The 22,576-nt window shown below is 43.5% G+C and overlaps 1 protein-coding gene across 3 annotated transcripts in view; it reads left to right on the forward strand.

Annotated features, from left to right (window-relative positions):
* The window catches only part of SCUBE2 (signal peptide, CUB domain and EGF like domain containing 2), a 48,531-nt gene extending 26,172 nt beyond the window's left edge, over positions 1 to 22,359 (forward strand). For 2 of the 3 annotated variants that reach the window (XM_080404645.1, XM_080404643.1), the window contains exons 11-22: positions 1,524 to 1,646; positions 2,152 to 2,268; positions 2,877 to 2,963; positions 3,657 to 3,761; positions 4,965 to 5,120; positions 5,475 to 5,678; positions 15,580 to 15,747; positions 18,355 to 18,516; positions 19,691 to 19,888; positions 20,069 to 20,221; positions 21,303 to 21,382; positions 22,202 to 22,359. In XM_080404645.1, the coding sequence (XP_080260771.1) occupies positions 1,524 to 1,646; positions 2,152 to 2,268; positions 2,877 to 2,963; positions 3,657 to 3,761; positions 4,965 to 5,120; positions 5,475 to 5,678; positions 15,580 to 15,747; positions 18,355 to 18,516; positions 19,691 to 19,888; positions 20,069 to 20,221; positions 21,303 to 21,382; positions 22,202 to 22,354 (1,706 nt within the window). In that variant the 3' untranslated portion in view covers positions 22,355 to 22,359. The remainder of the gene's footprint in view (positions 1 to 1,523; positions 1,647 to 2,151; positions 2,269 to 2,876; positions 2,964 to 3,656; positions 3,762 to 4,964; positions 5,121 to 5,474; positions 5,679 to 15,579; positions 15,748 to 18,354; positions 18,517 to 19,690; positions 19,889 to 20,068; positions 20,222 to 21,302; positions 21,383 to 22,201) is intronic. The other variant, XM_080404644.1, reaches the window with a different exon arrangement.
* Positions 22,360 to 22,576: the final 217 nt, after the last annotated feature.

The following is a 22,576-nucleotide window of genomic DNA, read 5'->3' on the forward strand; positions in this document are numbered from 1 at the left end:
ATTCTATTTCTTGTGGCCGCCAGGAAGGGAACAGGGGAAAGGAACTGTAATTTTCTGTTGGCTGCTAACTGGCCTCTTCGTAACATACTTCTGTGCAGAAGATGCTAATCCTTGTAACGTAGGCAGGCCTTTATTTACTGGCAATCACAAGATGTGTCAAAGCTGATGGGGATACTGTGTCTACACCTTCTGACCTATATATGGAAGAAGTTAGTAAGTGCTGCAGATAATGAGTTGCCATTGCATGCACCGTCCTGACAAAAGGTCAACGAAAACCAAAGATTTGGGCTGATTTTGTGGTATGTTAGGCAGCAGTACCAATTTGAGGTGTTCCCTTCTTTCTCCATTATTCCTCTGCTGCTCACTGCTACCCCTGCTGTCTCAGTTCTGTTAGTAGCATGTCTTTCCCCTGAAATCAGCTCAGTTTTGTAATCTGTTTCATGTTGTGTTCTACCAAATTGTTACCTGTCTAGAGGGGGGAACAAATGGTTGGGGACAGCAGTGACAAGAACTTCTTATTACCATTGAGAAAAATATACGTAGAAGTGGGTACCCTCGGTTGCACAAACTTTCTGGAATTCACAAGAGATTTCTTGGTGGCAGCTTTCTAGGTTCATGTATAACAAGAATTGCCATAAAGCTACTGGAGACAAGTAAAGCAGTCACAGGGTAGATCTGAGAAGCAGAGACATAGAACTTTGCATTTCCCTTTGTTGAAATTCATGAGGTTCCTGTCACCCCACTTCTCCAGCCGGTCAAGGTCCCTCTGAATAGTGGCACAACCATCTGATGTGTCGGCCACTCCTCCCAGTTTTGTATCATACACAGGCTTGCAGAGGGTGAACTCTTGTCCCATCATCCAGGTTTAATGAAGAGAATAAATAGTCTTGGCCCCAGTATTGACCCTTGGGATACACCACTGGTGAATGGCATATTCTGCATCAGCGTGCAAGTTTGCACCAAAGGCAGTATGTTGTGTTGCCAGGAGTTTCTCCTCCTGATGGCATTTATTGGGCAGGGCAAGGCCCCGCAATTGGAGAACTGGTTAAAAGGGGCAGTGGTGATACAATGGTGTTATTTACCCACATGGAGTCACATAGTGTTCTGAGTAGTTGTATCTATCTGAGCACTTTGGAGGACTGATCAGTATGAATCCTGCTCATGTTGTCTGTTTCTATTCCAAATTAGAAATATTAATGAACCAGACACAGTGCAATGCAGACTCGATTTGGTCTCCTTTTCTTTGACGTAGTTTGTTGTCATATTGCTGAGGCTGGATTTTTTTAATAGTGTGGTGTAAGGATGTACCTAACATCTCTCTTCTGACAACATTTAATCGGTTTTGACGTTTATCAGAGGATTTCTGTGAAAATAAAACTATTTCAAGGTGGGTGTCCAGCATTCCTAAGATCTTTTCCAAACCCTACTAAGCAGTATTTGTGTAGGTGTTTACCTAGTGGAGTTAGAGTACAGAAGTCTGGCAAGAGTAACTTCTTAAAAGTATTTTTACCTTTCCTTTGTAGATATTAATGAATGTGGTGTCAACAATGGTGGTTGCCAACAGCTGTGTGTGAACACGCTGGGAGACTACGAATGCCTGTGTCACTCTAACTACAAATTACACTGGAATAAAAAGGATTGTGTTGGTAAGGTGCCTAATGAATACATTTCTGCTCCTGATGTGTCTGATGGCCATGTGGTTATACTCAAATCCCAAAGTCTTGATCTGTCCAGTTAAGTGGCGTGAGTCATTGTTCCCATTGTTCTGCTTTACTTTACTAGTGGGTCATGATGGTACTGATGTTGTTGAAACTGGTAAAAACAAGCGAAAAAGACCCCTAAACCCCCAAAACAGGAGATACTTTGAGGGATTTTGATACTTTCTTTCCTGTGCTTTTATCTAGCTCATTCTTCTGTTTCCTTTTGTTTCTCTGCATGAGGTTTGCTAATGATAGCTTTACCTGAAAGGGAAATATTTGTGTAGTGTGTGATCTTTCAGTGATTTTATTTTGCTTCGATTTTCTATCTAGACAGCATATTAATTGCGTGGGTGCTGTCAGGTACCAGCTACAAAAGCAGCTGCATGCTGATTTATTGGTAGTGTGTATGTAGATGTTTTACTTCTGTGAGTATTTGTTTTATCCTGTTTAGAGACAAAGGGTCCCTTGCCTGATAACATGTCACCCAAGGTGTTGCTGCACTGCAGTAAGAGTGGTGGGAGTGATAGATGCTTCTTAAGCTGCTCTTCAGATGTCCAAGCGTTTTCTGGTAAGTCAAAACCAAGCATATGATTCTGTAGAGAGTGTAAAAGTACCAAACCTCCTAACTCTCATGGAAGCCCCAAGAAGTAGACAATCAACAGGGACCTTTCCTCTTTCACTATAGATAATAAAGGGCTGTATCCCTGCCAGTGTCCCAAGAAACCCCCCATTTCCTTGTCTTTTATAACTGCTCTACTCTCAGATTCCCTTCTCATGACAACTGTCTTTTTGAAGCTGGGGAGGACAGGGCAGAATTCTCTGTGCTCCCTGGGCCATTCCTTAATTGGCCCTGGAGCCGCTGCTGAATGGGGTGAAGGCATTCCAGCCCTGCGTGGGGTCTGAGATTTTGCCTGCACAGCCCCTCCACCCCACAGGACACAGCTTGCAGACTTGGCCGGTGTTTATGGGATGGATGCTGCTTTTCTTCCTCAACCCTTTAAATTGCTTAGGAAGAGACAAGCCCTCATGTGGAGTATAGGATGAACAACGTTGTTGAAAAAGGTGAAGGTGATGATGCTGATCAACAGATGAAAAATGTCTTTTGTACTACAGGGGTCTTCAGTCTGTGCATAGTGCCTGTGTCTTTACTGTCTGTCTGTCTGGTCTGTCTGTTAGGAACACAAGATGCCTACACCCTCACCTGTGGCAGGTCATCTCAGCTTAAGAAAAAGCAGCAGAATACAAATGCATCCAGCTGGCTGGGTAATCACTAGATTTCCTGTTGCATGATTTGACTGATTTTTTTTTACTAGGTAACTGTGAAATAAGGGTGTTTCTGTTGGCTTTCTGGTTTCCCTTTCCATTATACTGTCTTTGATTTTCCTTCTTCTTTGTGATTGCAGTTCATGATTACAGCAGGAAAATCCCCATGTACTGCTGCATCATCATCACTCAAACTAAGACTTAAAAATCAAAGAGAAAAAGATCAGTAGTGAAATAAACAGCTATGCCAGGAGGGTCATGCCTTTTTTTTAGATGTCCAAACCAGACAGTGTTGGCAACATACAGCACGTTTATGTTGAGCTGTTGGACCATAAAATTTAGAAAGCATTTAAAGCTAAACAGATAAGAGATGCTATTTTATATAGACTTTCTGGACCGGTTTGGAGTATCTCCTTTGATTTCAACTAATCTTTATTTGATTTACACAATAGCAGATCTGGACTTGATCTCGTTCTTCTTTTTTTAAATAAAATTCTGTCACACTTGGTTCTAATTCCAGTTGTGAACCAGCTTCGCAGCAGGAGAAGGTGACACCTCTAGGTTTTCTGTCATGACTGCTTTTTCACTTTATATCAGCGGTTTTTTTTAATGTCATCATTATGATGTGACATTAGGGTTATCTACATTTTTTATTCCTTTTTCAAAATAACATGTCATTGTTTCTTCCTGAAGATACTTCAGCCATCAAGATAAGTGTAACCTTTAAATTAAATGAAGGAAAATGTAGTTTGAAAAAGACTGAGAAGTTTCAAGGAGGTCTGGAACAGATGATACCAGGTATGAATATAAAAATGCAGGTAAGCAGGTTAGAGCCATAACTCAGGGGATTGTTGAGTGTTTTCCAGATATGAAGTACACCATAAGCAAAGCATATAGGACTGCAGACTTTGTGCTCTTCACTGACCTCATGAATCACACTCCTTCCCAGCCGCAATTATTGCAATAGTTATTGCAGATCACAGGACTTCCCTGTGACAACCTTACAGTCTTGCTAGGAAAGGCCTTCTCCTTTTTCGTTTGTACCACTGCCAATAAATTCCCAGTAAAATCAACCTTCTTTTCATGTGTTTGACTTCTTCTTTTCCTTTCTCTCTCTATCCATTCTTTCTGTGCTTTCTCACCTGCTCCTTACTGTCTGATGCCTCAGTGAAGAATCTCCTGGCCTTCTATGCTGACTCTACTGCCAAAGGGTTATTTCTCTTTTCTCTTGTCTCCCTTTTGTACTTCAACAGCCCCAGATAGACACACTGAGGTCAACTCTTTCATCTGTTACAACGCAGAAAGTATAGCCTGGGCATTTACAAAGTCAGCAGAAAATGAGGAGGAGTACGGTTAAAAAAAAAAAAAAAAGAGCTGGGGGAAGAAGACACTAAAAAATATGGTGAATCAGCATGTCCATTTGTTTGTCCTTGGAAGAGTAACAGTGAGAAACCACTAAGATGCTCAGTGAAGAGTTACATGCTCCATTACCAAAGCTTGTTCTGGGTGTTTTTTTTAACTGAATCTTATTTGCTCATTGAAACCTTGACAGAGGTCTCCAAGTGTCCTGTGTACGCAGCCACTACTTAATTTAGTAAGCTAACATGTTTTTCATACGCTTCATATGAGTGTAATTTTTTTCCCTGGAGTAGCCTGCCTGGAGCAGACACTGGCTTGGTTTTAAGATGCTTTGCACAGTGCAAAGGCAATTCATTAGAACTTGCTAGCCAAATCCTGGGGAAGCAGGCTGGGCGCTGCAGCCAGGTTCTCACCCTAGCTGTGAATAGTGCCCCAGAGCCGCTGCAGTACCCGAATCTCAGCCTGACAGCCTGTAGGTGCACTGGAGTCTGAGTCTGTGGAGGGGTGTACCAGCTGAGAAACTGGCCAGACTGTTTACTGGCATGTGGAGTTAACCCTTCGTGACAATGTGTGCTGAGCACTCGTGAATGTTCAATAACAGAGCTGGCCAAGCTTTTGCTTCCTTTAATTTTGTTCATACAGAGAGACATAATTCAGTAATGGAGAGCTTCCACTATGTAAACCTAACATGCAACTCTGGCAAGAAAGTTCATGGAGCCCTCAGTAGACTGACAGCGACTAGAGAAATTTTTATCACTGCGGACTTTGAGCTTGAAACAAGCCGAAAGGAGGTAACAGGTTGGTTGGAAAGTAATCCCAGGTGCGGTTTGAAGCTTCTTGCTGTTTGCTCCTTAATTTCTCTGTTTTTTCATTTCTATCTGTATGCAAAATAATAAGAAAAAGTATCTCCTGTTTTGAAAATGAATTTTACTGCTTCAGAAAGAGTGAGGGATGGGGATAGTTTGAAAGAACTGCACAGAGATTCAAGTCTTGTGATCTGATTAATTTTCTTCTAGCCTGGTGTGTCCTTAAGGATTTCAGACTTGTTCACAGAAGTTGCTTTCTCGGTGATTTTCGTTGATTGGTCTTTTGATTTGAGTGCATTTTTGTGCGTGGTCACTTATAGCACCTTTCACCCTTGATACTTTTCAGACACATGTGATGTACGCTGTGCTCGGAAAAAGACTGAGAAGAGATTCCGTAAAACTATTCGAACCTTACGAAAGACAGTCAGCAGGGACCAGTTCCGCATTCGCGTCTCTGACGTTGACCACGAAGTGGCCAGAAAGCCTCTCAAGCTATCAGAGCCACAGCAGTCTTGTGGCGTGGGACAGATGCATGTGGGTAGCAGATGTGGTAAGTAAATGTAAATTAGGAACAAACCATCACATGTGTTTTACTGTTTTCCTCAGGTCTGGTGAGCTTGGGGAGATCACGGGGTGCTTGTCCAGGAGAGAGGCAGGCTGCGTGTGAGGATAGGGTTACTATTTGTGCTACTGAAGTGTGCCCTTCTGTGTATTTGTGGTGGGCAACAGCTGTGTTACAGAGTAAGAACAAGGGCTCAGTGCATTGCACGTCGTTATAGTTGATGCACAGACTACAATAAGCTCAAAGGTAGAAAATGTGGGAATAGCATCAGGCACCGATGGCCGTGATGTCACCAGTGTTATTTTTTAAGACTACGTTTGATATTCAGTGCAGCACTGTTTCGGAAGTTGTGAACTTTTCATCTCTCTCTTTTTCCAAAGACAAGGCTGAGCATGATTTGATACAGTCACATTCTCTTTGCTGATTAAGCTCTGAGTCCCAGAGAATCTTTGTGACAGAGTTTCAAATTCATGAAGAATAGGGGTTTTATAGGCCAGTGCTGAGAAAAATCTTAATTATTGTGGCACTGGAGGGCACCACCATAATGCAGCTTGTAATAAATACTTCCAAAGCACAAAAGTTAAGGAGAGGGGTCAGATGTTATCTTAACAGGGACCTAACAAGCATGACCGCCAATTCAGGCTGCATAGGGTAGGCAGCATGTAGATGGTTTTGTGAATCAGCAAGCCTTTAAAATGCTTGTCAGATTGAATTAGTACATCTTCCAGCAGCAACCCATTTGGTCTAAGAATAGATTTTCCAATCTAGTTTTGCTAGCTCTGGAAAAGCTTGGATTCATAGAATAGAAAAATGAATTAGTGGTGTTTAAAACATCTGTGGAAGGGAGCAGACTAGGGAATTACTCAGGAATTCTGTTGGAAAAGTGGTAAGTTTTCTTTTTTTTTTGGTAGCATTGTAGTAAATCTGAAAAACTTTGGAGAGTTCACCAAGATGAGCCTGCATGGTTGTTTACAAGCTGTTGTGTTGGATACTGAAGGAAGGCTTTGAAAAACTGTCTCAGTTCATCATACAGAGCACAGTATGGCTTTTGAGCCAATATTATCTCATCTGGAAAAAATAGCAATGAGTAAGGTAACAATACTACAGGTAGAGAAAGCAATGTGAGTTACAGTTAGGAACTGGAACAACAAAGAGGCATAAATTTATTTATTTTTTTTTTTTAGGTAGCTGCAGAGCCAGCTTCATGTCTCATTACAAATGAGAAGCTCACACACGTTTCTGTGCTAGTTCAGGGAGAAAGGGGTCTTTTGGAGAATGCCTGGAAAACTCTTCGGTATGGTGCGCATAAATAGCCTGTCCATGGTTAAAGCTGAGACACTGAGCATATAAAGAAAAATGTTTTAAAGAGCAACTTGTAAAAGTCAGGCCTCTTCTGTCGCTGAATTGGTGTCACAGTTTGCTCTGGACATCTTAACAGGTGCTGCTGGGAGCAGTAGAACTAGTAAGACGTGATTCCCTGTGGGTCTCATCCTTACGGTTTGATTTGCTCGTGCAATCACTAAATGAATCTTCCTTTCTTCAGCTGGAGTATTCAGACCATATCCTTGTGTAGATCTGCTGTGATCTAACAGGAGATGGAACTTGCACCGTAGCCTTTTACTCGCAGGGGTGCTAAGACGAACTCTACTCCACCGGCAAGTTCCTCGCTTATTTACATTAAATGTACGGAAACTTAATATCTTTGAAACCTCTCCGCATCCTTTGTCGGATTGCTGGAACTTGGACAGAAAGTTCACTGGTTGCTGAGGGGGCATAAGAGTATGCCCAGAGGCAGTGTTGTTAGGTACGCCTCATTTCCTTAGAAAAAGCCGATTGTCCCCATGTGTGTGTGGTGAAGGCAGCACCAGGCAGCTCCTGCTGTGGCTGCCAGTCAGAAGGAGCAAAGGAATACACTGGGGAGAGGAGAATGGAGTGGGAGCAGTGTGGAAGAAGAAGAAGAAGCTAGCTCAGGGGGGTGTGGGAGAGTCGGGGGGGTTTCTTTGGTTTTCATCTGATTGTTTTGCAGAGCTGCTGGGAACTTCTGGGTAGGATTGGGGCCCTGCTCATCTAGACATGCTAATGAGTCTGGGGAGAAAGTGACTCCATAGCAAGAGATACCAGGTTAGCAGGGTGGATTCAGTGCAGGTGGCAGATGTGGTCTTTGGACAGGCAGAGAAATTTGGCAAAGGGATTTTGCTCAGTCTGACCAGAGGAGCAGGAAGTAGTGAAGGAACAAAGTCCAGGGATTTATACGTCTCCTGTGATCCAGATAGTGAGTGAAGCGCAGGTTTCAGTTCATTGTTTTCAAATACACTTTTTAAAACAAGATACTTGGAGTATGGCTAGGTTAGATATGGTTTTATAGATTCAGATAGTCTTGTACTGCTCCTCTTCCTGTGGTAGACTTCTGCAGGCACAGCACTCTCTGAAATATTAGTTGTAGCTGAGCAGTGTAAGAAGGAAAGTCCAGCTCCTGCTCTGACAGATTTTGTCTTGAGTGACTGGCCTGCAGTTGCAGCAGTAAGCTAAACTTCGTTCAGTTTCATGCTGTCGGTGAGGCGGTATTCTTCTTGATGTTCCCATGTTAACTCGTACTATTTGCAGTGGGGCACAGCACAGAAAAAAAAGCTCCAGAAAGGCACCAGGAACAGATTAGATGTGATTTTCAAGATATTTCATCATTCTTAATAAGCTGAATGGTTACATGTGTGTGTCTGCTCTTCTTTAAACAGCTATTGATGCTAAAAGGGAATTAACTGTTAATTCTGAGTGGTAGTGGTGTGTTTTATTTCCAGTTTATTAAACATACAGTTCTGCCTGGGTTTTGCTGATGCTTTAGATGTTCAAGTGTTGCATTTGTCTACCTTGTTTTGTGTGAGCTCTGTATCAATGAGTAAGCGTGTTTAACACTGGCTGATGTTGATTAATTCCATGAAGTCTTGTGAATGGCTTCCAAGGAGCAACCAGCAGTAGGTCTCTACTAATGTATATCACAGGAAATGCATATAGCAAAATGAAACCTTCATTGACCTTCCCAGAGAACTGGACTCTCGTAGCAGGAGTGTGACCTTTCCATACTGAAGTAGATCTTCTGGTAAAAAACATGCTTATTTGAATGACAGTGCTTTAAGACTGGATCAACCATCTGAGGATGCTGGAAATATGCTACACGCTTCTTCCAGAGATTTGTCTTGGGGAGAATGCAGTTTCATTCGTTAACCAGGCTACGAGTGTTCCTTCTCCAGTGTGAGCTAGGCTTTAGACAGATCTAACAGCCAAAGACCAAACTGTTCAGGTACTAGCAATTTCTTATCAGAAACTGATTTACCAGAAACCTTCATACTGAAAGAGAAGTTGATATCTATTGAGACGCTTTTGCCTTACTCTCACTGAGGGAGAAACAAGCAGTTTAGCTGCTTTTCCACTGCTTAAAACTGTCATACCCTGATCACATCAGTATCACAATTCAACATCAGTTGACAGTACACCTTGCCTGTTCTATTTGATATTTTTTTGTGTTGGATACATGAATCCTTTGAGAGATGGAAGGAGACAATGAAAAGTACCATTCCCTGAAACTGCTGCATAAAAGAAGATGTGAGCATGCCCTTGCTTGCATGGTAGTCGCAAGTGGATTCATCCAAACAGCTGTCACTTCAGAGAACAGCAAGCGTGAGCAGCACTGGTATAGGCAGTGCTCTGATGTAAACGCTGAGCACCTTTACCTCGTGTGGGAAGTGTTGATGCATTTCATTGCTCAGCATTCATCAGGTTTTGTCCCCTTAGTTAAGGGGATGCAAATAAAATCTTAACATTTCAGACAAAATTATACTAGTATTGTCAAAGTATGAGAGATATTCAAAGAGAAAAGCAAAGTGTTGCCTTTCTTTGCAGTTGTTACAATTAATAGTTGTGTTACAGAGAACTGCATGTTGCTTTTTTTTTTTTTTTTAGAATTTCATAAAAAACTGGCAAGAAGAAATTAATTAACAAATGGGAGAAAGGGTGCTATTTTTCTGCTGATGTTCTTGCTCTGACAATCATAGATCTAAGACATAAATCCTTGGGTTGTGTAACCATCTCATGTGACCTAAATCTGTGAACCGCTAAAACACAATAACTTAAAGGATGCCACTTCAGAATCAATTTGCATCAGTTGTTGGTGATTTTCCTTATAAAGTCAAGGCATCATTCTTAAGGAAATGGTGAATTGGTGGATCATGACCTCCTTTATGAGGTTCACCTTCTCAGCCACTGTGGTACTGCAGCATTTGTCTATAGGAGCAAACGCTGAAAGGCTAACTGTTGAAAAGAGGGGAAGAGCCCTTCAATGTCTTTGTAACTGTTAATCCTGATTCCTTGTGGGCCCCTCTCTTCTCCCCCCCCCCCCTTTTCTTCTTGCTTTTGCATCAGAAAAGCTTTCACGTATTTTTTTTTTTCTTTAAAACAGCTGCATGAGCCTCAAGACTGGGTTTTTAATGCGTATTGAAGACAAACAAAGACAGCGGCTTCAGAAATGAAGTCTACTAGAGGCAATTGGTTCTTTTGTTCACGTGGAGAAAAACAATCAGGTTTCTGAAAAAAAAGCAAAGCCAGCCACTGGAATTCTGATTTAATGCCATTATTTGCAAATCTTCAGATGTTGTTTCAACTGGGTATTTTGCATGTGTCAGGTGGGACTGTGCCATTTCTAGTTTTGTGAAATGAAGCTCATAAAATTTTTTGATTTAATTTAAACAGATGACAGGAGAAGTTTGAACTCTTAGAGGTGTTTCTTGGGGTTTAGGGTTTTTTTGTTTTGTTTTTGTGTTGGTTTTTTATTGTTCATTTTGGTTTGTTTGTTTTTTCTTAGAGGGGATTCATTTGTGTCATCCTAATTTCATGCACAGTCCTATGGATTTCCATGGGATGGTTTGTGTGTCGACATAAAGTCACTAAAATTAATGTTACTATAGTTGAACCTAACACCAAGTCTGTTTGTTATGCTAAATTGGGCCCTGGTAAGTGCTGTAAACTTCTGAACAGGCTTTCCTCATTACCCCTGCTCTGCACTCCCATGGGGTTAGGTGGGCGGCCTGTGTTGGAACATTTCTGCATGGAAGATGGGGAGGAACTGGGAGCAGTTTACAGGGAATGGGTTTCTAAATGCTTGTACCACTTTGAAAAGCTTAGTTTGAGGTAGTCATGTGAAGAAACTGATATATTTAAGAGGCATTAAAGCTTGGGCATCACTGCGAGTAATTTTAATATTTGCATTGAGTAAGTATTCGTTAGACTGTAAACAGCTAAATCTGTATCTGGATGTCTTAACCTCTTTTCTGATATGCATGTAGGATCTGTAAAGGCTTGAAGGATTTGATGTGTTTCAGAAGTCATGGGGGTAAAGATAGGGTTATGCATTTTTCTAGGCAGTTGAATATTTAAAACTTTAATTTTTCCAGTCTCTGTATTTTACATACTTTATAAACATAATCTGGAGTTGCTTGCTTTTTTCAGGTCTCATTGATGTCAAATTGAGCATGGGTGCTTAACACCCTTGAGAATAAGGGTTATTATTGCGTGTAGTAACATCAGATGTGAATATGTGTGGAGCACTCTTAGATGTATCCTTCTAGCCTAGTCCCTCCAATTCCAGGAGGCACGCTGGTTCATAAACCAGTGACTTCTGTTGTAAAAGCAGCTGGCGTTCCCCTCGCCTGCGCCGTCTTGTAAGGCCACTCTACACGCTGGGGCTCTGATAATGATGTGATTTCTGAGCAGAGAGTGGGCACCTAGGGTGGTGTTATCCTGTGAACCCAAATCCCATGGGCACACAGAACCAAGCCCATTGCTTGTCCAGCTGGACTCCTCTGTCAGACTGGCTTGTCTCCAGCAAGATGCCGAGGAAGCTACAGAAGGTGGAAGCGAGGACAGGTAGCCTGGGAGGAATACAGAGAAATTGTCCGAGCAGCCAGGGACCAGGTCAGGAAAGCTGAAGCCCTGATAGAGTTAAATCTGGTCAGGGATGTCAAGGGCAACAAGAAAAGCTTCTGTAGGTAAGTTTATGATAAAAGGAAGACTAGGGAAAAGGTGGGCCCTCTCCAGAAGGAAATGAAAGACCTGGTTACCTGGGACGTGGAGAAGGCTGAGCTATTCAATGACATTTTTGCCTCATTCTTCAGTGGGAAGTGCTCCAGCCATGCCACCCAAGTCACAGAAGGCAAAGGCAGGGACTGGGAGAGTGAAGAACCGCCCGCTGTAGGAGAGGATCTGCTTTGAGACCATCTAAGGAACCTGAAGGTGCACAAGTCCATGGGACCTGATGAGGTACATCCACAAGTCCTGAGGGAACTGGCTGATGAAGTGCATAAGCCACTATCCAGCATATCTGAGAAGTTGTGGCAATCTGGTGAATTTCCTGCTGAACTGGAAAAGGGGAAATATAAACCCCATTTTTAAAAAGGGAAATAAGGAAGACCCGGGTAACTAGAGGCTGGTCAGTCTCACCGCTGTGCCCAGCAAGATCATGGAGCAGATCCTCCTGGAAACTGTGCGAAGGCACATGGAAAATAAGGAGGTGGTTGGTGACAGCCAGCATGGCTTCACTAAGGGCAAATCGTGCCTGACAAATCTGGTGGCCTTCTACAACAGGGTTACAGTGTTGGGGGATGAGGAAAAAGTGATGGGTGTCATCTACCTGGACTTGGGCAAAGCATTTGACCCTGTCCCGAAGTACATTCTTGTCTCTAAACCGGAGAGACATGGATTCAATGGATGGACTGCTCGGTGGATAAGGAGTTGGCTGGATAGTTGCACTCAGTTGTGGTCAATGGCTCAATGTCCAAGTGGAGACAGGTGATGAGTGCCATTCCTCAGGGGTCGGTTCTGGGACCAGTGGTGTTTAACATCTTTGTCGGTGTCATGGACGCTGGGGTTGAGGCACCCTCAGCAAGTTTGCCAATGACACCAAGCTGAGTGGTGCAGCTGACACGCTGGAGGGAAGGGATGCCATCCAGAGGGACCTTGACAGGCTGGAGAGGTGGGCCCGTGCAAACCCCATGGAGTTCAACAGGGCCAAGTGCAAGGTCCTGCACGTGGGTCGGGGCAATCCCTGGCACAAACACAGGCTGGGCAGAGAATGGATTGAGAGCAGCCCTGAGGACTTGGGGCTGTTGGTGGGTGAGAAGCTCGTTGTGACCCAGCAATGCGCGCTGGCAGCCCAGAAAGCCAGCCCTATCCCGGACTGCTCGAAAGAAGCGAGGCCAGCAGAGTGAGGGAGGTGATTGTCCCCCTCTGCTCTGGTGAGACACGCAGCCCCAGAGTACTGCGTTCAGCTCTGGGGCCCCAACATAAGAAGGACGTGGACCTGTATGAGCAAGTCCAGAGGAGGGCCACGAAGGTGACCACAGGGCTGGAGCGCCTCTTCTATGAAGACTCCTATGAGAGAGCTGGGGTTGCTCAGCCTGGAGAAGACTCTGAGGAGACCTTACAGCCGCCTTCCAGCACCTAAAAGGGGGCTCCAAGGAAGCTGGAGAGGGATGTTTTATAATGGCAGATAGTCATAGGACAAGGGGTGGTGGCTTTAAGCTGAAAGGGGGCAGGTTTCGATTAGATATTAGGAGGAAATTATTCACTGTGAGAGTAGCGAGACACCGGCCCAGGCTGCCCAGAGCAGCTGTGGGTGCCTCATCCCTGGCAGTGTCCAAGGCCAGGCTGGATGGGGCTGGGGGCAACCTGGGCTGGTGGGAGGTGTCCCTGCCCATGGCAGGGGGTTGGGGCTAGCTGATCTTTAAAGTCCTTTCCAACCCAAGTCATTCTGTGATTCCCAGACAGGTATTTCTAAGCAGCAGTCTGCACTGAAAATGCTGGGTAGTCGTTAACATGGCTTTCTCTCCGTGTTGGGTCATCCTGTCCTCTGTCCTCTCGCCTTGCCTCTCTCCAAGCTAGTTCACAAAAGTTAGGCACTTTGCTAAATAACCCTGGAAGATTTTAACTCGGTTTTATTCCACAGGGAGCTCTACAGTTGTACAACACGTGGTTTCGAGGCAAGCAGTGTGCAGAAGATAAAGTTGTCAAGAGAGATCTGATAGGATAAGTTCTCAAATGTAACGTTCCCACATCGGCGGTGGGTTTGGTTCCTGCCTGGGACAGGCTCCCTTTGAGCTCTGTTAGCTGACCTGGCGTTATGCTGGACTGAGCAAGTTCAGGAAACCTGAAGTGAAGTTTTAAGGTGGAATTTGTATGGTTTTACATGCGCCAGTATAAAGTAGTATTCTACACAGACATATATACATTCTACACAGACAGTATACAGACACACACACACGCACACACACACTCTCTGCAAAAAAAGCAGAGCACCCCAAACTTGACGTATGATTAGAATGAAGGGAAAAAGACAGGCTAAGGGGATAGCAGAGAGCAGATGGTCTCCAGTGAGGCCACTCAGAGCATTGCTTTCTCATAGAGCCATGGAGTTTTTTGAGGGAAGGAGATCCGCAGTGGTTTTTCTGGTGCTTCTGGGTTTCTGAAGTCAGTAGCCACTTCTCAGAATCACCTTTACTAACCTTGATTGTCTTTCCTTGTCACGGAATTGTAAATAGTGCTCTTTCCTTACCTTATTAGGAGCCTTGCAATGAAAGCCTTCATTCAGTCTTGTTTGTTGAGTTGCACAAGAGCACAGAGATGGCTGTTCCATAGGAATGTTTATAAAATGAAGAAAGACTTGAGAAGTGTGGGAGCAAATGAATGTGTGTCCTTATGAGAGCAGAAGTAACATGTGGCGGCAAAAGTTAGAACCAAGACCTAAGACTTCTTTACTAGCTTGCATTGATAAGCTACAGAGCATTGCTTAACCTGCTGTATTTTATTTTTAAGCTAAGGGGGAACACTCACTATTCCACTCAGTGTATCGGCCATAAACAAAACTCTTCATCATTGATCATGACCAGTAGTTAATGCCCTGCTTGTTGTTAGTCATATATCCTGAAACGAAGCCAAGGCCAATTTAACTTCCTAACAAAACAGCTATTCACTGAGTGATTTATTGGCGCTATAAACGAAAACTAGCAGTTTATTATCGTAACAGGTCTTTAAAAGGACAGAATTCTTCAGCACAGCTGAACAACTGCAACAGTGTTTTGTGCCTTTCCAGAGCAGGGTAATTATTAAATACTGGCACTGAAGCCAATACTTTTGTGAAAGGTTTGAAAACCAGAATTTTTCAGAGATACCGATAAATATTGCTGGGCTTGTTAGATAATATTGAGGTGTGTGTTTAAGTAAAATCAGTCGGTTAGTGCTATCTATGCACCATACAGAACACAGCAATCCAGTGCACAGATAATCCATTATCAGAGGAATGGCAAGAATCTTTCTGCTTTAAAAGTCTTTGAGGCATGCATGATGTTCAGTTCAGTGAATCTGCGCAATTAGTTGTTATGCTTGAGGTTTTCACACACTTCAGTAATGCCAGTGGTTATGAAGTATGAATATTCAATAATATTAAGATTGAAATACCTATCTGGATGTATATTTTTGGCATCTTAGGCCCAGTGCTAAATTACTTCATTTGGGAGGAGTCTGAGAGCCTTTAGCTATAAGGAGGAGATAATCACTCTATAATTGCATTGTACAGAATGACAGGAGATACTGGACAGGTCTCGTGTCCAGCGTAGCCTTGTGACAAAATGTGAAATCCATTTCCAAAGAAGCTCCAGAAGTTGTCAGTGTCTATTTCAGTTTTACAGGGCACATTGCATCTATCAGTTGCCATCCTGAACTCTGGCTCCCACTTCCCAAGCGAAGAGGAAAGCAGTTTCACCACGGGGTTTCAGGTCCCGTGCAGGCTCACTGACTTACCTTCGCCTATAACGTACAGGTTGAAGCAAGTGTGTTCTTCCTCTCCCAGATCAGTGCTCACCAGGTGAATATTCTCCTGATGGCTTCAAACCCTGCCTACCCTGTCCCCTTGGAACATACCAGCCTGAAGCTGGGAGAGTATCCTGCTTTCCCTGCGGAGGAGGTCTAACAACAAGGCATAGCAGTGCATCCTTGTTTCAGGACTGTGAGACCAAAGGTAAGGTCAACATTTATTTGATGAACTGCGTTGCTCCGAGGCAAAAGTAACTGCTAACTGCTACAAGTGGGTCATTCAAAGAAGGGTCATTCTCCTCTTTGGGATCAATCCTTCCAGGGGTCTCGTAGTTGGCTGGCCTGGGCTGGCTGCAGGAAAACTCAATAAAGCTTCAGTTCTTTCTATGAGTGATTTTTATGCAAGACTTAAGGGGTTGGGAGATACTGAAAGTTGGTCAGTGAAGTTGCTGATGTGTGAAAAGTCATATAGAGGAACAGCAGGAAGAAAAAAAAAAAAGTCTCAGAAAAAACAATCCAGACTAGTATGCCTTACTGACATTTGGGGTTTGAGCACAGCAGCAACATGAAATTGTGAAGGAGGGAATTGCAGTCCTGGAGGATAAGTCAGAAAATAGTTTCTTCACTTTCATAATGAGAAAGTGGCTTGGATGCTTTGGGATATATCCAAAAAGCTAGCATTCAGCTTAGCCCTGCAGTACCTCAGAGAGCACTCTACATCTGATCACAGTGAGCTGACTTGCAGTCAGCTCCCCAGGTTTTCCTCACAGCAGTGAAAATCAGGTGGGGATCACGTCTTTAAAAAAGAAGGCATTTTGTTAGCATCTTAGTTATCTAAAATGTAAAAAGATGAAGGACAGCTACGAAGTTGTCTTTGAAAATGCTGATAAAATTGTGTGTCCATGGAGAGAGATGAAATGTTAATCAGTATAATGATTTGCTCAATGTCTTAAAGCATGGGTAAAAAACCATCACTTACACCAAAATCACCTGAAGAAAAAGTGTTAATAGAAAATCTCCCATAGAGCAGAAATAAGGGGTAGAAATAAGGTCTTGATGCAAACATTTGGTAGTGGTTTGGATTAAGAGATTTCTCTAGTGTCAGTTAAGATATGTTTACTATTGAGAATTGCAACATGATAGAAGAATTTTGCAGTATGGTTGAAGAATTAATATTACTGGAAATAATGTGATAGCTAATAGATTTATTCAGTGAAGAATCACTAAATCCACAGATGCTGTTGTTTAATACCTAATTTTGCAAAGTTAAAGCACTAAAAAAACCACGTTAAAAACCTTGGATCATGATAAGAGGAACTGATTGCAGTTTTATTTAACCTAAACAAAAACAGGTCTATAAATGAGGTTCAGTTTTTAAATTAGAGTGGCGATTAAAGGAATTTTTTGTATTAACTGGAATGAAGAGCTCAGGGATTTGCATGTGAAAGAGGCCACATGAGACACGGAATGACAGATGTAAGAACTATTTGGAACTTGTATCTGAAGCATTTGCGTTGGAGGGTGGAGCGTGTAGGGAGGGACTGCAGGCTGAGCTAGCTTACAAAGCTCGACAAGACTAGAGTTATTTGTGAGTAAAAGTACCTTAAAAATGGGACTGGTGCAGCACAGAAAAGTACATTTGAAAAGCAAGGTAGTATATTATTTTGATGTTGAGCTGAGAAAGGTAAACTTGCCAAATGAGGTAAAAGGAATAGGAAAAGATTTTATTTTGATTATTTTTTTTCAGTGCCGCAAGGAAAAAGAAGCAAGGTGGTGATGGAGTTAAAAGCAAAGTTAATACATGACTGATGCTCTTGACTGCTTCCTGTCAGGTTTCAGTACAGATGGTGATGGGTATAGGTGCAGATGCAGAATAGCTAAGCAAAATCAAATTAGAAGAAGCATATCAGAGATTTGCAAAGATGTTTGGGGTGCTGTATCCTCAGATTGTAACGAGAGAAGGAAATCTTCCTGTCTGTATGCAGGGACCTAGAAAAAAAGTTGTGAGTGTGCTAGGAAGGATTTTTCCCCTATGTCTATCTCATGTCTAAAACTTCTGTAAGATCTGTTAACGTTTATGAAAGAGTTTGTGTGTCAGAATGGGATCTCACTTTGGTGATGCAGGAGGTATCCCCAGCAAGCCCTGGGAAGGCTATAGTTGATGTGTGTAGCTAACATGATGATTTGCATGACATCATGAGATAATGTAGCAGCAGATCTGGTGGAGGTGGCTGTGCCCTGAGTCATCATCTGTTGTTGCAAGACAGGGTGTGAACATGAGAGAAGGCAACGTACCAGTTCAGTCACTAATATTGTTGCAGTGTGACACTTGTAGAAGGCCAAAGTCTTTCACCTCTGCTTGTGGTGAGCTGATCACAGGGATATACTGGGGTGCAGCAGCACTGCACAGGCTGCTTGGCACGAGCTGGCAAAGAAAAACAGTTTTTAGTATTTCCACCTACAGTTCATCTTCTGAGTCAAATGTCAGTGTCTAGACCATTTGGTAACACACTGTTCTACCTGGTGGCCTGCTTACAAATTCATGGTGGTTATACTTGCCCCCCAATATCTTTTGTTACTGCTTCCACACAGAACTGCTCTATAGTGTTATGTTTGGGACTTCTGAACTTGCACAAAGTGACCTGATAAACTAAAATCTGTTCAATTAGTTCTGCTTTATTACCCTTGTAGTTTATGAATATGGCATTTCAGTTACTGAAATTGTGCAAAGTCCTATAAAAATGTATAAAATCACATTCTAATGTGCTATTGCCACTTCTTTAACCATGCTATGTATTTAATTACTGTCCAGTTCAGTGCTCACCTGGCCATTTTTATAATACCACAACTCATCGGTGTATTCGCTGCACAGTTGGGACATACCAGCCTGAGTTTGGACAAAATTACTGTATTTCATGCCCTGGAAACACCACTACTGATTTTGATGGGTCAACAAATATAACACAGTGCAAAAGTAAGTATATTAAGATGGTTTTGATGATCTCTTACAAGTAAAAAAACTGGCCCATTAAGGTTCAGAGTGGCCCTAAGGGCAAAATTTAGCTTTGCTCCAGGGAGCCTGGAGAAAGGGCAGTGGTATTGCATCTCTTTTGCTGCCTGCCTGCATCTCATCCCACATGGCTTACTGAGGTCCGTGAGAGTCCATTTTACAGACTGGTTCCATCATTCTTGTTAAGGTAAGTGGTGATTGTGTCTTGCCAGTTGGTGCTGGGTCACTCTGGGTCTTGCTGTTAAATCTTGTCCCCCATGATATAGCAAAGCTCGTGTTCTTGGCACCCTGATTTCTTTCCCTTCTATTAAGAGAAATGGAAGTTGGCTCACAAAACTCAATAGCTCTAGTAACCATTTCTTCTTAATAACAGGCTTTGAAAGAGGATATTACAAAGAGAACCACTGTTCTAGATTATGGTAGCTGTAGCGTGAGAAGCTGAGGGTAAACTAAAGAGGGAAAGTGGAGGGCAGAGAGGCGACTCTTCAGAAAAATCTCTGGAGACGCTTATGTACACGCAGACGTATACATACACATACCTACATAGACATATTTTCCTGGGAGCTGCATGTCTCTCACTTAAAGAATCCATTCCCTGGGCACGTCACACTGGTAGATCACTGTTACAGTGCTGCAGTGCCCGGCTGGCAGCGCAGGCAAAGCATCCTGCACCGGAGTTCACCCTCTCTTACTGCCCGCGGTGCTGATCTGTGCATAGGAAGGGCCGGCTGTACTGCCTGTTCGGTGCTGCTGCAGGCGTGGTGCCCGAGCAGAGTGACTCAGACTAGGGTTAAACTTCAGCTGATACTTCTGTAAACACATTGTGTCTGGTGTAAGTACGTGGAGCATCCTTGCTCTACCATTTCTGTCTCCTCTTACAACTGCCTTGCTGCTCGGCTGTGACTTGGTCGATAGCCCCTGCTCTGTTAACTGGAGCTAGTCGGTATTTTTATGTCTCAACGTTGCTTCAGGCAGAAGCAAGCAGCAGTGTGCAGTGAAGCTGGCAAAGGGAAGTGTACCTGCCTCAGATGCGAACAGAGAAGTTTGTGTGTCTCACCCGTGTGCTGTTCTGACGGTGACGGCAGAGAGCTGCCGGTGACCTCGCTGCCTAGCCTTGCCTACTGTATTGCTTTTCCAGATAGGCAGTGTGGAGGTGAGCTAGGAGATTACACTGGATATATTGAATCACCAAACTACCCTGGGGACTATCCTGCAAACACTGAGTGCACCTGGAATATTAACCCACCGCCAAAGCGCCGTATTCTGATTGTGGTTCCAGAAATATTTCTACCCATAGAAGATGAATGCGGAGACTACCTGGTGATGCGAAAAAGCTGTAAGTCTGAAATATCTACTGAGGCATACGGTATCTATCTTGGTGTGCAGCACAGGTTTCTCACGTGCATCGCTGTTTACGTAAACTAAATGTAGCCTGGCCGGCCTCTACTTAAGAGTAAAAATTTCTTTAAATGACAGATTGTCAGGTAACTGCCTGTTGTATGTTTTTCTTTGAAAGCTTCTTCCAACTCAGTGACCACGTATGAAACCTGCCAAACCTACGAACGCCCTATAGCTTTCACTTCGAGGTCTAAGAAGCTGTGGATCCAGTTCAAGTCGAACGAAGGGAACAGTGCCAAAGGATTCCAAGTTCCTTATGTAACGTATGATGGTAAGTGGCTGTGAGCAGCTGGGCCCGTATGGACTAGTGCAGCTGCAGCACTGCAGAACTCCTTGCGGGCTCCTTGACCCTGCGAAGCAGCAGGGTAACCCCGCGCTCTCAGCAGTGTCGCTATGAGACTACTTCCAGTGACTTTTTTTCTTTTAAAGCTAATTTAAGGAATTCTGCATTGCGTGGCCATCTTAAATGCCACCATATTTCCAGTCTTCCAACAGACCTAACAAAGAGCTGGGATTCTGGGCTCCGACCTGCGAAACGCGGAGCTCAGAACCAGAATCTAGGGCTTGTGCATTTTTGTGCCTCCCCAGTTCTGGGTTTCTTCAGGTGCCAGCGGACTGCCCCTAGTTAGGAACTGGGGAGAGCCCAAGTGCCTCTGATTTATTGTGTTGCTGCTACCACCTGTGATCTAGTATCAGGTAGCAAAATACCTATATTGAAAAGAAGCTTGAGGGAGCAAGAGTTTCACCCTGTCCTTGTCAGAGTCACCAGGAGTGAAACTGGAGCTGAGGCTTTGGGCTTCAGCATAAGCAATGTCAAAATGGTAACGGCTTCTTTCTGTTCTTGCTGGATTGATTGTGAAGGAGCCATCCTCGCCCCGCTCTGCAGCGTTTCATCAACAGTGGAAAATTAGTTTTTCAGGGGAGACCTCTTCTTCTGAAGCGTTTCAAGTTTTGATTGACCAGGGGGGTTGCCTTTTGAGAAAGCTTCCTCTTCTCTTTTTTTCTTTCTTACTGGAGAAAAAGAGTCAGTAACAGGTTGTGGGTATTTACAGTTTCTGCAGCGCAGCTGGTTTGAAGCCGGCTGCTTGGTTACGGTGTGCACCCAGTCCTACGTGCATTATGATTTCTTTTGCTTTTGACAGATTGGTGCTGAGCAGCTCGACAGAACACACTGTTTTCTTAGTAAACAGTATTTGTAGCTTCTTTACAGAAGAGCATTTGGAATATTTTTGGACTGCTAATATGAGGGCCACTGGTTTTTCTGGGGGTGGGGCTTACATGTGCAACCGAGGGAGGTATTGAGTTTTAAGTGAAGTGACCCTGCAAATTGCTCTCTTGTGCATTCCCCGTAGAGGACTACCAAGAACTAATAGAAGACATTGTTCGGGATGGCAGACTTTATGCATCTGAAAACCATCAAGAGATACTTAAGGTATATTCCTTCCACTAAATGTGTTGGTTTTGATTGAAAATGATTCTGTTTTGTGCCAGTGAGGTTGCTTCCTGCTCTGCTTTGGATCTGTTCCTTGGTGCGCTAGACACTTGCTGCTTCAGGGTAGTGGGGTGAATCACCACACCCTGATCATGCAGAGCAGTAGAAATGAGACCCCTTGTCCAGGGGGATTAAAGGTGGATTGGACCTGCTAGTGAATTCTATGGTGAAGATAGCCTCTTGAGCCTCAGGCAGGCTGTGGAGGAACCAGTGGAGCAAAATGAGGGATGTGGGATTTAATCTGTAGGAGAAGCACTTGGTGCCACTACTTGTAGCCTGTAGCTTAGCATGGGCTTCTGCTCCCTGGGCCAAAAAAAAAATCTCGTTGTGGATTTCCCTTCTCTGACGTGGGTTAGGGGACAGTTGCATGGGCAGACTGAATGGCTGTCATCCCAAGTAAACCTTTCTTTTGCCGGATATCAGATCCAGCTTTGTGTTTTGTTTTGGGTTTGGGTTGCTGTTGGTTTTTTTTTTTTTTTTTTGTGTGTTTTCCTTTTTCTTTCTCCCCCGTGTTTGCTGGATTTGGAAGTATGAGGAGGGGAGAAGTCCTGGTGCCACTGATGACAGAAGTGAAACTCAAGTGACTTCCCTGGGGCCTGAATGTCAGCCTTGCTCCACTAGTTTCTGAGCTCCTGAAACATTAGTACTTGAAAAACAAAACGCCCATCATCTTTTATGAGTTCATCAGTCATTAAGCTTGGTTGTACTGACCCTTACCCCTCTGTGCAATTACTGAAAAATCTGCTTTCCTCCTTCTAGGACAAGAAACTGATAAAAGCGTTGTTTGACGTGTTGGCACATCCACAAAACTACTTCAAGTACACAGCCCAAGAGTCAAGAGAGATGTTCCCAAGGTCCTTCATTCGGCTGCTGCGCTCTAAAGTTTCCAGATTTTTGAGGCCTTACAAATAGTTGGCACTGTACTTCAAAAACGAACCAGCCCTGGGCATGCACGGAGGGGTTGTGGTAGGTGGGGCTGCTTTCTGTGTTTTACACACTGGCAGAGAAACTCCAGGGAAGCTTGCCAGCTCCATTCTTGGCAGAGTTTGGCTTTCTCAGCTAATATAAATATTTTGGCGAGCAAAATTTTGATTCCTTTCCAGATAATACCTTTTGGGTACCAAGGATACTTCA

This window comes from Falco punctatus (assembly GCF_963210335.1).
Source record: "Falco punctatus genome assembly, chromosome: 10".
NCBI lineage: Eukaryota > Metazoa > Chordata > Aves > Falconiformes > Falconidae > Falco > Falco punctatus.